The sequence below is a fragment of the Sinohyriopsis cumingii genome, chromosome 11, assembly GCF_028554795.1.
Source record: "Sinohyriopsis cumingii isolate HCF-2022 chromosome 11, ASM2855479v2, whole genome shotgun sequence".
Lineage (NCBI taxonomy): Eukaryota > Metazoa > Mollusca > Bivalvia > Unionida > Unionidae > Sinohyriopsis > Sinohyriopsis cumingii.
The window spans coordinates 62,310,262-62,324,154 of record NC_142971.1 but is presented as its reverse complement, the minus strand read 5'-3'; the positions used below and the strand labels follow the sequence as shown (position 1 = coordinate 62,324,154).

The window sequence follows — 13,893 nt, the reverse complement described above, 5'->3', positions numbered from 1 at the left end:
TGTGTTTGTCTGACACAATAAGTATGTCTGACACAAAAAATAAAATCCTGAAGCAGAAATCCATTTTTATTTCTAAACAAAAAAGTGGAAAACAATGGTTCATTAAATTAAAAATATGAACTTGAAAACCATTTAGAAAAGAAAATGAAATTATAGCATTCTCAAACTGCTTGCACTGAGATGCTGAGCTTTGTGAAATAAGTTTTAGTGGTCACCTAAACATGTTACAGTTGTCAAACAAAGCAGACATACCCTATTCCTACTGGAAGCATTATCAGAACTCGGAAATACGGAAGGATGTTAATGTTCTAAAGATATTTACAAGGCTTTAAAACAAGCATCTTTCTAAACTGCCTGAATCATTAAAATGGTGTGCATTTTTATTTATATTTTTTAAGCATTATCATTAGGTATTATTAGACACTGAATAATATTACAAATTTACCACATCAGGATGAAAGACTCGTTTTAAAATGACAACACTGCCAATATAGAAGCATTAGAACAGTATCAGTGGGAACTAAGCTCCGCCTACTCATCATACAAGAGGAATTACTATCAAGCTTCATAACAGACCTATGGACTTAGCTCCGCCTACTCATTAACATATGATTTTGTCCTGAACATTTTGCATATAAACATTAACAGCCCTTTGAGGTACAGAGAAGGGAAGAAGAATCTTGAAAAATTTAATAAGAAAAGTCACAGCTCCAGATGTCAAGGTACAGAGAAAGAAATTGGACAAACAAGCAGTACCTGGGTGAGTGTATAGCATCTATCACCAGCATATAATTGGTCTGTGGACTACCAATGATGAACTGTATTTGAGTGACAGATCATATTACAATGTAAAGGAAGAGCAAAATGAATCTGTTAACTCTTTTCTGATGCCTTTTTCATTAACTGTAACTATTTCTGAAATAATCAAAACAAAGTTATACATGTCTTGTAGCATTAATTTTATTTTGATAAGTGCACTTGGATAAAATACAAATGAAAAATCACTCACATACACACACTTTTCAATGCCACATTAGTATAAAAAAATGATTTATGTGCATATACATTCCTAAGGAAGCACATCAAATAATGGATGAATTCTTTAAATGTACTTGAGTCAGTATTAAAAAAAAGTTATTTAACAATAAAGATAAGATCATTTCTTCTTTTGAAAGTTGAGTGTTAAAACCAATTTTCTATTCTTCATCAATAACAAGATTTTCAATCAAATTAGTTGCTTTAGTTGTCAAATGGGATGTCACCTTCATTTAGGACCACCAAGGCATCATATGAAATCTTCTGGTGGAAACCTCATGTTGATATGATCTTCTGTACTGGAGGAGTAATGATAACATGATTGTCAAGATGGGTGCTATGGTAGCTATATTCAATATCAGACTGGCATCATTTCTATTTAGTACCAACCAAACATCATAAAAAGTCTTTTGATGAAAGCACAATGACAATATGACCACACAACAAGGAGCAGCAGTGATACGATGGCCATCATGGCAGTTATTATTAAAAGTAAGATTGAATCAAATTTACCTATGACCAATTAAACTTCATAAGAAGTATTTCGGTGAAAACCCATGTTGAACATAACTATTCATTCTGAAGAAATAGCCCCATTTTCATTTAGGACAATAGCAAGAACATGGCCATATTGTGAATCAGATCTGTCCCATTTTAATTTAGGACCATATCAAGAACATGGCCATATTGTGAATCAGATCTGTCCCATTTTAATTTAGGACAATAGCAAGGACATGGCCATTTTGTGAATCAGATCTGTCCCATTTTAATTTAGGACAATAGCAAGAACATAGCCATATTTAGCATCAGATCTGTCCCATTTTAATTTAGGACCATATCAAGAACATGGCCATATTGGGCATTAGATCTGTCCCATTTTAATTTAGGACAATAGCAAGAACATGTCCATATTGTGAATCAGATCTGTCCCATTTTAATTCTAGGACAATATCAAGAACATGGCCATATTTGGCATCAGGTCTGCCCCATTTTAATTTAGGACCATAGCAAGAACATGGCCATATTGGGCATCAGATCTGTCCCATTTTACTATAGGACCATAGCAAGGACATGGCCATATTGGATATCAGGTCTGCCCCATTTTAATTTAGGACAATGGCAATAACATGGCCATACTGAGCATCAGATCTGCCCTATTTTAATTTTAGGACCATAGCAAGAACATGGCCATATTGGGCATCAGATCTGTCCCATTTTAATTTAGGACCATAGCAAGAACATGGCCATATTGGGCATCAGATCCACCCCTTTTTAATTTAGGACAATAGCAAGAACATGGCCATATTGGACATCAGGTCTGCCCCATTTTAATTTAGGACAATAGCAAGAATATGGCCATACTGAGCATCAGATCTGCCCTATTTTAATTTTAGGACCATAGCAAGAACATGGCCATATTGGGTATCAGATCTGCTCCATATTAATTTAGGACCATAGCAAGAACATGGCCCTATTAGTCATCAGATCTGTCCCATTTAATTCTAGGACAATAGCAAGAACATGGTCATATTGGGCATCAGATCTGCTCCAATTTAATTTAGGATTATAGCAAGAACATGGCTATATTGGACATCAGATCTGTCCCATTTAATTCTAGGACAATAACAAGAACATGGCCATATTTGGCATCAGATTCACCCCTTTTTAATTTAGGACAATAGCAAGAACATGGCCATATTGGACATCAGGTCTGCCCCATTTTAATTTAGGACCATAGCAAGAACATGGCCCTATTAGTCATCAGATCTGTCCCATTTAATTCTAGGACAATAGCAAGAACATGGCCATATTGGGCATCAGATCTGCTCCAATTTAATTTAGGACCATAGCAAGAACATGGCTATATTGGGCATCAGATCTGTCCCATTTAATTCTAGGACAATAGCAAGAACATGGCCATATTTGGCATCAGATCTGCCCCATTTTCATTTCGGACTAGACAGATATCATATAAAATCTTTTGGTGATATGACCATTCATTCAGAAAGAGTAGCAATAAGATTTTAAAGATGCCCATTACGGTAACCATACTGGATGTCAAAGACGGACTATTTTCATTTCAGACCCACTAGACTATGGGATGCATGTGTATGTGAAGTTTAAATGCAATCCTCCAAGTTGTGTAAGCGTAGTGATAACAAACTTGTACAAACATATCAATGGACAATAGATGACCAGTGGATGAATGAGGATCAGCAAAGCATCCATTTGCTTATCAATAGACAATAGATGACCAGTGGATGGATGAGATCAGCAAAGCATCCATTAGCTGATCAATGGACAATAGATGACCAGTGGATGGATGAAGATCAGCAAAACATCCACTTGCTGATCAATGGACAATATATGACCAGTGGATGGATGAAGATCAGCAAAGCTTCCATTGATCCATAACCAGTAGAGCTAATAAAAGAAGCATGTTACATATTTGCTATAATGAAAAAAGCTTGTCTAAGAAGAAGCAGAAATGTACACACACATACACATACACACACACACACACATACACACATACACAAATATATATATATGCTTATGAAATCATTACAAATCTCAAATAGCTCACCTGTCATGTATTTGTAACATGTCCTTAATCTAAGTTTTTTTCTTCATTTTTAAGTTATTTTTTTAAAAAATTTTCAAAAATTGCCTGAAAATTACAATGTAAATATGTCAACAAAATTAATTCATTCTTGATGTATTGGTAATTTTTCAACAACAGTGTCCAGATAAGCTTTTCACACGACAATTAGGTTAAACAATTTTAAATCAAACAAATAATAAAGAGGACATCTAGGATAAAGCAGGAAAATCAGTCTCTACCCCAATAATGTTGATCCTATTTCACAAATAAACATGCAAAGTTCATGGTCGTTCTCTTTTTATAAAAGCAGAAGCAAATTTCTTTCACAGGATCAAAACTAAAATGAAAGCAATTTGTTGATACAAACCTAAGCATCCTGATAACATAATGAATTTTAAGAGTGTGCTTATTCAAATGGCAAAACCATATTTACCTGAAACATATGACATTCTGCAACATTATATAATGTTACCCTTCTTAAGCAACAAGATTACTTTAAAAAAATCTCTACAATATTATTTACCTATACTGTTTTCCCCTTGATATCATCATCACCTTGAATCAGATGACAATACATAACTGTGATGATATATAATAACTAATGTAATGTTGAATCAAACAATACATTGCTGTTAGAGTACGTGATATCATCACTAATGTCCAATTTAAATAAATTTGTTGAATTCTGTTTAGGTCTGTCATATAAGAGTTCATCTTTACGAGTTTGTGATTGGTTTATTTATATCTGTGATCCTTTGGCTTCAACTTGTTTCTGTAATCCTTCTGTACATTAAGATTTGGCGTCTGCTGCTAACATTAACTTGGCCTCTTCTTTTTCTGTCTCATTAATTTTCCTGTAGGTGGCTTTTGGGTCAGAAGATGATGATTGCTTTGCTCCCATTCCAGAAATCTTCAATGGTTTATCTGCAATACAGATTTGCATTATAACATATAAAAGAATGACCTGATAGCATTACTTACTTGATAGCATTAATTACTTGATAGCATTAACTACTTGATAGCATTAACTACTTGATAACATTAATTACCTGATAGCATTAATTACTTGATAGCATTAACTACTTGATAGCATTAACTACTTGATAACATTAATTACCTGATAGCATTAACTACTTGATAGCATTAATTACCTGATAGCATTAATTACTTGATAGCATTAACTACTTGATAGCATTAACTACTTGATAACATTAATTACCTGATAGCATTAATTACTTGATAGCATTAACTACTTGATAGCATTAACTACTTGATAGCATTAACTGATTGTTTTGAAGACACAATGTTGTTTCCTCACTGTTAGCAATTTGTGTCACCATTAAGATGTATAATGTATAGAAAAATCTCTTGCTAACTAACAGCTGAGAACAAAACAATGAATGTGTCATTATTCTACAAACAATATATATATATATATATATATATATATATATATATATATATATATATATATAAATTGACTAAACTCCCCATGATGTTACTTAAGGAATCAACACATATAAATGTTTTAAAAATGTTACTTTCCTAAATCCCAGCTTTGCGAGTATTGTGTATTAAACAAGCCCCAGTAGTCCAATTTTGAACATAGAAAATATAAAACAATACTGCCTGAAAAATAAAATTGGTTGTGTACATTTCATTAGGCAAAAAGTGTACATGTGTATGTTTACCCTGTAGCTTTCTTTTATACATTATATGCAGTTTATTGGCATTTGCCCTCTTTCTGTTAACAATGGTAAAATCATAATTCTGAAAATGGCAGACTTAGTGATACTCTTGACATGATGTCATTACAAACAGACAGTGCAAAATAGGGTGACTAGTCAGGTATCCAATCAAAACTTGTAGAAAGCCCATCTGAGAAATAATAATAATAATAACAATAATAATAATAATAATTAATAATAACAATAACAATAACAAGGAGCAAATTTGGCTTGGTATTTGTGGGACCATTTTTCACCACATGATAGGCTATACATGGCAGTCTATATACTTTGTGGAGGAAGAACCCAGGAAAACACCACAAAGAACCACTGATGAAAGGGAGGCTACTGTCAAGCTTTCTCATTAGGAGGAGGAGGAGTTGATGGCATAGAGGTCAGCACAGTAGCTTCTGGCACCCGAGTTATGAGGTTGAAATCCTGATTGGTGCATGAAGCTGTGTCTTCCAATATCATCATCTACATCATTGATGGGTTTAATCCTAAATATTTGCTGGATGGAAACAATAAATGGCTGTACCCTATACAGGGGATACATGGAAACATAAAATGGCTGTACCCTATACAGGGGATATATGGAAACATAAAATGGCTGTACCCAGTGTGCAGGGGCTGGATGGAAATGTTAAATGGCAATACCCTGTGCAGGGACAGTTGCATCCTGTGCATGTAAAAGATCTTTTCTGTGGTGGTCAGAAACAAATAAGAAGGAATCTACCATTGCCATGAAGGTTCTTTCAGGAAATAAGAGCATGCATAAGTATAACACCTACAAAGGTGTAGCAGTATTTGGCATAATGGAATATTACTGGATGGGGGGAGTGATTCAGTATCATGATGGATTTCATCTTGAATGAAACTGGATCAAAAGCACTGCAGAAGTAGAACAGAATCAAGCCAAATCTTGATATTTATAGGTGAACATTTATCTGTGTAACAGGAAGGCATGGCTGGACAGAGGAGTGATTGGTAAAATTAATTGCAAACATTTTCTGGAGCATAAGGGGGATGGGGTTACTTTCAACTGGATGTTTCGATGTCCTTCTCGAGTGCTCCAAAAAATGTGTACACACATCAGTTGTATGATTGTTGACTTTACATAATCAATTGGTCTTTTCACAAAATATAACCCAAATACCTGTAAATACTTTTAAACATGAAAAGCAAACATGTACTCAAGCAGCATGCATAATGCTGATTTTCGGGTACAGCTGGTCACATACCTGAAAGCACTAAAGCATCTAAAACCTGTCAAATTTTGTAGATTATATCAATGAAATTCTAGGAACAAAATGAAAAACATCAAATAACATATGGAAAAATAAACTAGGTCAACTACTATTAACAAGAGAACCAAGCAGGGCTGATATTGCTCACATAAGTACCTGCATTATGGCATTTGTAAAATTTTAAAGTCATCTCTGCCAGGATGCTGTCTCTTAAATTTGACCAAATCATGATTTCTGTTTAGTTGCTTAAAAGTTTTCCCTTTTTTTGTATCAGTGACTATATCCGATGATGGACTGGCATCATTTGAATAATTGGAAAGAATTTCATGCCAAAATACTTTCTATTAAAAATGGTTTATTTTATGTTGAATGGTTCTAGAGTAGTTGTTTTAAGTTTTTCCAATCTTTTGTAATGGCAGTCATTTTTAATGACATATCAGTTTATCATTTGAACAAATATGAATAAACTTCATGCGAGGATGCTTTGTCTTTTGTTGTTGTTCTTTTGCTTTTTGTCAATTTATAATAAGCATTCCTAAGTAGAAGTCATTTAAAGTTTTTTTTTCTATCTATTGTAACAAGGGCCATATTTGCTAGCAGGCTGGCATCATCTGAATAAGCTTTGTTGATTACGCTTTCTTTCAAATTTGGTCAAATTCTGATTAGCAGTTTTTGTGAAGATAAAATGTAAATAGTAACCATGAATAGACCATGCCATGCCCCTGCTAGTCCACACTCTTACGGAATATAGCACTGACTGAAAGTTGTTTTGACCCTATACAGTCCACACTCTTATAGAATACAGCATTGCCTGAATGCTGTTTTGACCCTATACAGTCCACATTATTACAGAATATAGCACTGCCTGAAAATTGTTTTAACACTATACAGTCCACACTCTTACAGAATATAGCACTGCCTGAAAGCTGTTTTGACCCTATACAGTCCATGCTGTTACAGAATATAGCACTGCCTAAAAGATGTTTTGACCCTATAGAGTCCACACTCTTACAGAATACAGCACTGCCTGACAGCTGTTTTGACCCTATAGAGTCCACACTCTTACAGAATATAGCACTGCCTGAAAGCTGTTTTGACCCTATACAGTCCATGCTGTTACAGAATATAGCACTGCCTAAAAGATGTTTTGACCCTATAGAGTCCACACTCTTACAGAATATAGCACTGCCTGAAAATTGTTTTGACCCTATACAGTCCACGTTGTTACAGAATATAGCACTGTCTGAAAGCTGTTTTGACCCTATACAGTCCACACTCTTACAGAATATAGCACTGCCTGAAAATTCTTTTGACCCTATACAGTCCACAATCTTACAGAATATAGCACTGCCTGAAAATTCTTTTGACCCTATACAGTCCACACTCTTACAGAATATAGCATTGCCTGAAAGCTGTTTTGACCCTATAGAGTCCACACTCTTACAGAATATAGCACTGCCTGAAAGCTGTTTTGACCCTATACAGTCCATGCTGTTACAGAATATAGCACTGCCTGAAAGCTGTTTTGACCCTATAGAGTCCACACTCTTACAGAATATAGCACTGCCTGAAAATTCTTTTGACCCTATACAGTCCACACTCTTACAGAATATAGCACTGCCTGAAAATTCTTTTGACCCTATACAGTCCACACTCTTACAGAATATAGCACTGCCTGAAAATTCTTTTGACCCTATACAGTCCACACTCTTACAGAATATAGCATTGCCTGAAAGCTGTTTTGACCCTATAGAGTCCACTCTTACAGAATATAGCACTGCCAGAAAGATGTTTTGATCATATAGAGTCCACACTCTTACAGAATATTGCACTGCCTGAAAATTGTTTTGACCCTATACAGTCCACACTCTTATAGAATATAGCATTGCCTGAAAGCTGTTTGACCCTACACAGTCCACACTATTACAGAATACAGCACTGCCTGACAGCTGTTTTGACCCTATAGAGTCCACACTCTTACAGAATGTAGCACTGCCTGAAAGCTGTTTTGACCCTATACAGGCCACAATCTTACAGAATATAGCACTGCCTGAAAGCTGTTTTGACCCTAGAGTCATCTAATCCTGAATGCATCATCTATGTTTATTAATACTTTAGTATACTGACTGGATCTTATTTCATCTATTATCCCATACTGCAATCCAGTAAAAAACGAGTTATAAATAACCAGACTATTTAAGGTAGTTAAGATGCACTTCCTAATGATGTTACTGGTATATTGTGGCAAGCTACCTTGTAACATCTTCAGCCATGTAATCCATCTCTGCAAATACAGAATTCCCAACATTTTCCCTCCTACAAATTTGTAAGTTCTTTGAATTCTACATAAAAGCCATTGACGTGTATCGATTACAGAAAATGCAGCATGAATTGAGCGTGATGCATTTATCAAAGTCTCCAGTTTTTCCATTTGGCATTTTACCACCAAATTTACAATGAAGTAGCAGTTTTTACAGCCTGCCAAAGAGAGGAAACTCCTTTGGAGTATGGAATGATACACAATGGATGAAGAAATATGCTGTAAGATGAGGATCTAATGCATATAATTTCCATGGCATATATTTAGCCATATCATAGATGAGGATCACATGCATATAATTTCCATGGCATATATTTAGCCACATCATAGATGAGGATCACATGCATATAATTTCCATGCCATATATCTAGCCACGTCATAGATGAGGATCACATTCACTTAATTCTCATGGCATATATTTAGCCAGTCATAGATGAGGACCACATGCATTTAATTCCCATGGCATATATTTAGCCACGTCATAGATTACGCTTTCTTTCAAATTTGATCAAATTCTGATTAGCAGTTTTTGTGAAAATAAAATGTAAATAGTAACCATGAATAGACCATGCCATGCCCCTGCTAGTCCACACTCTTACGGAATATAGCACTGACTGAAAGCCGTTTTGACCCTATACAGTCCACACTATTACAGAATATAGCACTGCCTGAAAATTGTTTTGACCTTATACAGTCCACACTCTTACAGAATATAGCACTGCCTGAAAGCTGTTTTGACCCTATACAGTCCACACCCTTACAGAATCTAGCACTGCCTGAAAATTGTTTTGACCCTATACAGTCCACACTCTTACAGAATACAGCACTGCCTGAAAATTGTTTTGACCCTATACAGTCCACACTCTTTACAGAATATAGCACTGCCTGAAAATTGTTTTGACCCTATACAGTCCACACTCTTACAGAATATAGTTTGCCTGAAAGCTGTTTTGATCATATAGAGTCCAGAGTCTTACAGAATATTGCACTGCTTGAAAATTGTTTTGACCCTATACAGTCCACACTCTTACAGAATATAACATTGCCTGAAAGCTGTTTGACCCATACAGTCCACACTATTACAGAATATAGTACTGCCTGAAAGCTGTTTTGACCCTATTGAGTCCACACTCTTACAGAATATAGCACTGCCTGAAAATTGTTTTGACCCTATACAGTCCACACTCTTACAGAATATAGCACTGTCTGAAAGCTCTTTTGACCCTATACAGTCCACACTCTTACAGAATATAGCACTGCCTGAAAATTCTTTTGACCCTATACAGTCCACACTCTTACAGAATATAGCACTGCCTGAAAATTCTTTTGACCCTATACAGTCCACACTCTTACAGAATATAGCACTGCCTGAAAATTCTTTTGACCCTATACAGTCCACACTCTTACAGAATATAGCATTGCCTGAAAGCTGTTTTGACCTATAGAGTCCACACTCTTACAGAATATAGCACTGCCAGAAAGATGTTTTGATCATATAGAGTCCACACTCTTACAGAATATTGCACTGCTTGAAAATTGTTTTGACCCTATACAGTCCACACTCTTATAGAATATAGCATTACCTGAAAGCTGTTTGATCCTACACAGTCCACACTATTACAGAATATAGAACTGCCTGAAAGTTGTTTTGACCCTATAGAGTCCACACTCTTACAGAATATAGCACTGCCTGAAAATTGTTTTGACCCTATACAGTCCACACTCTTACAGAATATAGCACTGTCTGAAAGCTCTTTTGACCCTATACAGTCCACACTCTTACAGAATATAGCACTGCCTGAAAATTCTTTTGACCCTATACAGTCCACACTCTTACAGAATATAGCACTGCCTGAAAATTCTTTTGACCCTATACAGTCCACACTCTTACAGAATATAGCATTGCCTGAAAGCTGTTTTGACCTATAGAGTCCACACTCTTACAGAATATAGCACTGCCAGAAAGATGTTTTGATCATATAGAGTCCACACTCTTACAGAATATTGCACTGCCTGAAAATTGTTTTGACCCTATACAGTCCACACTCTTATAGAATATAGCATTGCCTGAAAGCTGTTTGATCCTACACAGTCCACACTATTACAGAATATAGCACTGCCTGAAAGTTGTTTTGACCCTATACAGCCCACAATCTTACAGAATATAGCACTGCCTGAAAGCTGTTTTGACCCTAGAGTCATCTAATTCTGAATGCATCATCTATGTTTATTAATACTTTAGTATACTGACTGGATCTTATTTCATCTATTATCCCATACTGCAATCCAGTAAAAAACGAGTTATAAATAACCAGACTATTTAAGGTAGTTAAGATGCACTTCCTAATGGTGTTACTGGTATATTGTGGCAAGCTACCTTATACCATCTTCAGCCATGTAATCCATCTCTGCAAATACAGAATTCCCAACATTTTCCCTCCTACAAATTTGTAAGTTCTTTGAATTCTACATAAAAGCCATTGACGTGTATCGATTACAGAAAATGCAGCATGAATTGAGCGTGATGCATTTATCAAAGTCTCCAGTTTTTCCATTTGGCATTTTACCACCAAATTTACAATGAAGTAGCAGTTTTTACAGCCTGCCAAAGAGAGGAAACTCCTTTGGAGTATGGAATGATACACAACGGATGAATAATTATGCTGTAAGATGAGGATCTAATGCATATAATTTCCATGGCATATTTAGCCATATCATAGATGAGGATCACATGCATATAATTTCCATGCCATATATTTAGCCACATCATAGATGAGGATCACATGCATATAATTTCCATGGCATAGATTTAACCACGTCATAGATGAGGACCACATGCATTTAATTCCCATGGCATATATTTAGCCACGTCATAGATGAGGATCACATGCATATAATTTCCATGGCATATATTTAACCCATGCATTATTTATATATATATATATATATATATATATATATATATATATATATATATATATATATACAAACTTTTAAAAGCCATAGAAGAACAATATTTAGATAAATGGTGTCAAACCACTAATACATGATTTGCATTTACATGTCACCAATAATTTTTCACCTGCTGAAATTTTTAAATACAGAATATCTGATATTAAAATACTAAATAGCAAATCCAATAAACAAAGTTTCTTCAAAATCATATTGGAAACAAAATTTCTTTAAAGTCATCATTCCCATGGACCATTTATCCCCCCCAAAAATTCAAAAATTACATCATCTTTTGCAACCATGTGTGTGTGTCTGTGTGTGTGTCTATGTGTCTATGTCTTTGTGTGTGTGTGTGATACAAGATGTACTTTCATACATATACAGATCTTTGTCAACAATTTTAACATGAATATTATTTTCTAACAATGTTTATTACCTATTGTCACCAAATTCAATAGTATACCTCCTTCAAAGTCACCTGTCCTGTTAGTATGACATCTCATGTGGAACACTAACTTCTCATATTGTTGTTGTTATTTGTACCTCTTCTTTATTAACTCTTTGTTTGATGATAATTTAATTTTAAAAAATATATTCAGGAATGTGTGTAATATCTTTACTGTCTAAACTGGAATCCGATGTCTGGTTCATACGAGATCTCCTGTAGAAAATTAATCTCCCCATTTCTTTTGTAGTTCTTCTTTATCAACTCTTTGTTTGACAATAGTTATTTAAGGTTACATATTTTTCATGAATATCTACCAACTATTCACAGTCTCTAATAGATACCAAATCCCTATGTAAAATGTGATGGCAAAATTGTATTGCATTCAGAAAAAAAACTTTTTTCCTTAATCCCAGATTTTTGTTCGGTCAAAAATTCTATACTGTATGTAATGGTCACTTGTTGAAATAGGTGAAGAAAAAAACGCAACTGATCAAGAAGTGGAGCAGATCCATACCATTTGCTCTTGTGACCCAACCACCTTGCAAGGAGAAAGTCAATGAATGGTCATTATACAGTATCTAATGTGACCCAACCACCTTGCAAGGAGAAAGTGGATGAATGGATTGTCATTATGCAGTATCTTACATCACCCAACCACCTTGCAAGGAGAAAGTCAATGAATGAATTGTCATTATGCAGTATCTCACATGACCCAACCACCTTGCAAGGAGAAAGTCAATGAATGGATTGTCATTATACAGTATCTCACATCACCCAACCACCTTGCAAGGAGAAAGTCAATGAATGGATTGTCATTATACAGTATCTCACATCACCCAACCACCTTGCAAGGAGAAAGTCAATGAATGGATTGTCATTATACAGTATCTCACATCACCCAACCACCTTGCAAGGAGAAAGTCAATGAATGAATTGTCATTATGCAGTATCTTACATGACCCAACCACCTTGCAAGGAGAAAGTCAATGAATGGATTGTCATTATACAGTATCTCACATCACCCAACCACCTTGCAAGGAGAAAGTCAATGAATGGATTGTCATTATACAGTATCTCACATCACCCAACCACCTTGCAAGGAGAAAGTCAATGAATGAATTGTCATTATGCAGTATCTTACATGACCCAACCACCTTGCAAGGAGAAAGTCAATGAATGGATTGTCATTATACAGTATCTCACATCACCCAACCACCTTGCAAGGAGAAAGTCAATGAATGGATTGTCATTATGCAGTATCTCACATGACCCAACCACCTTGCAAGGAGAAAGTGGATGAATGGATTGTCATTATGCAGTATCTTACATGACCCAACCACCTTGCAAGGAGAAAGTCAATGAATGGATTGTCATTATACAGTATCTCACATCACCCAACCACCTTGCAAGGAGAAAGTCAATGAATGGATTGTCATTATACAGTATCTCACATCACCCAACCACCTTGCAAGGCGAAAGTCAATGAATGGATTGTCATTATGCAGTATCTCACATGACCCAACCACCTTGCAAGGAGAAAGTGGATGAATGGATTGTCA

General features: G+C 35.4%; 1 protein-coding gene across 1 annotated transcript in view; it reads right to left on the bottom strand.

The window, feature by feature from the left end:
- Positions 1-942: 942 nt before the first annotated feature.
- Positions 943-13,893, bottom strand: part of LOC149788556 (uncharacterized) — a 100,429-nt gene continuing 87,478 nt past the window's right edge. Inside the window, exon 6 of the mRNA XM_089974592.1 lies at positions 943-4,564. Within this exon, the coding sequence (XP_089830718.1) occupies positions 4,431-4,564 (134 nt within the window). The 3' untranslated portion in view covers positions 943-4,430. The remainder of the gene's footprint in view (positions 4,565-13,893) is intronic.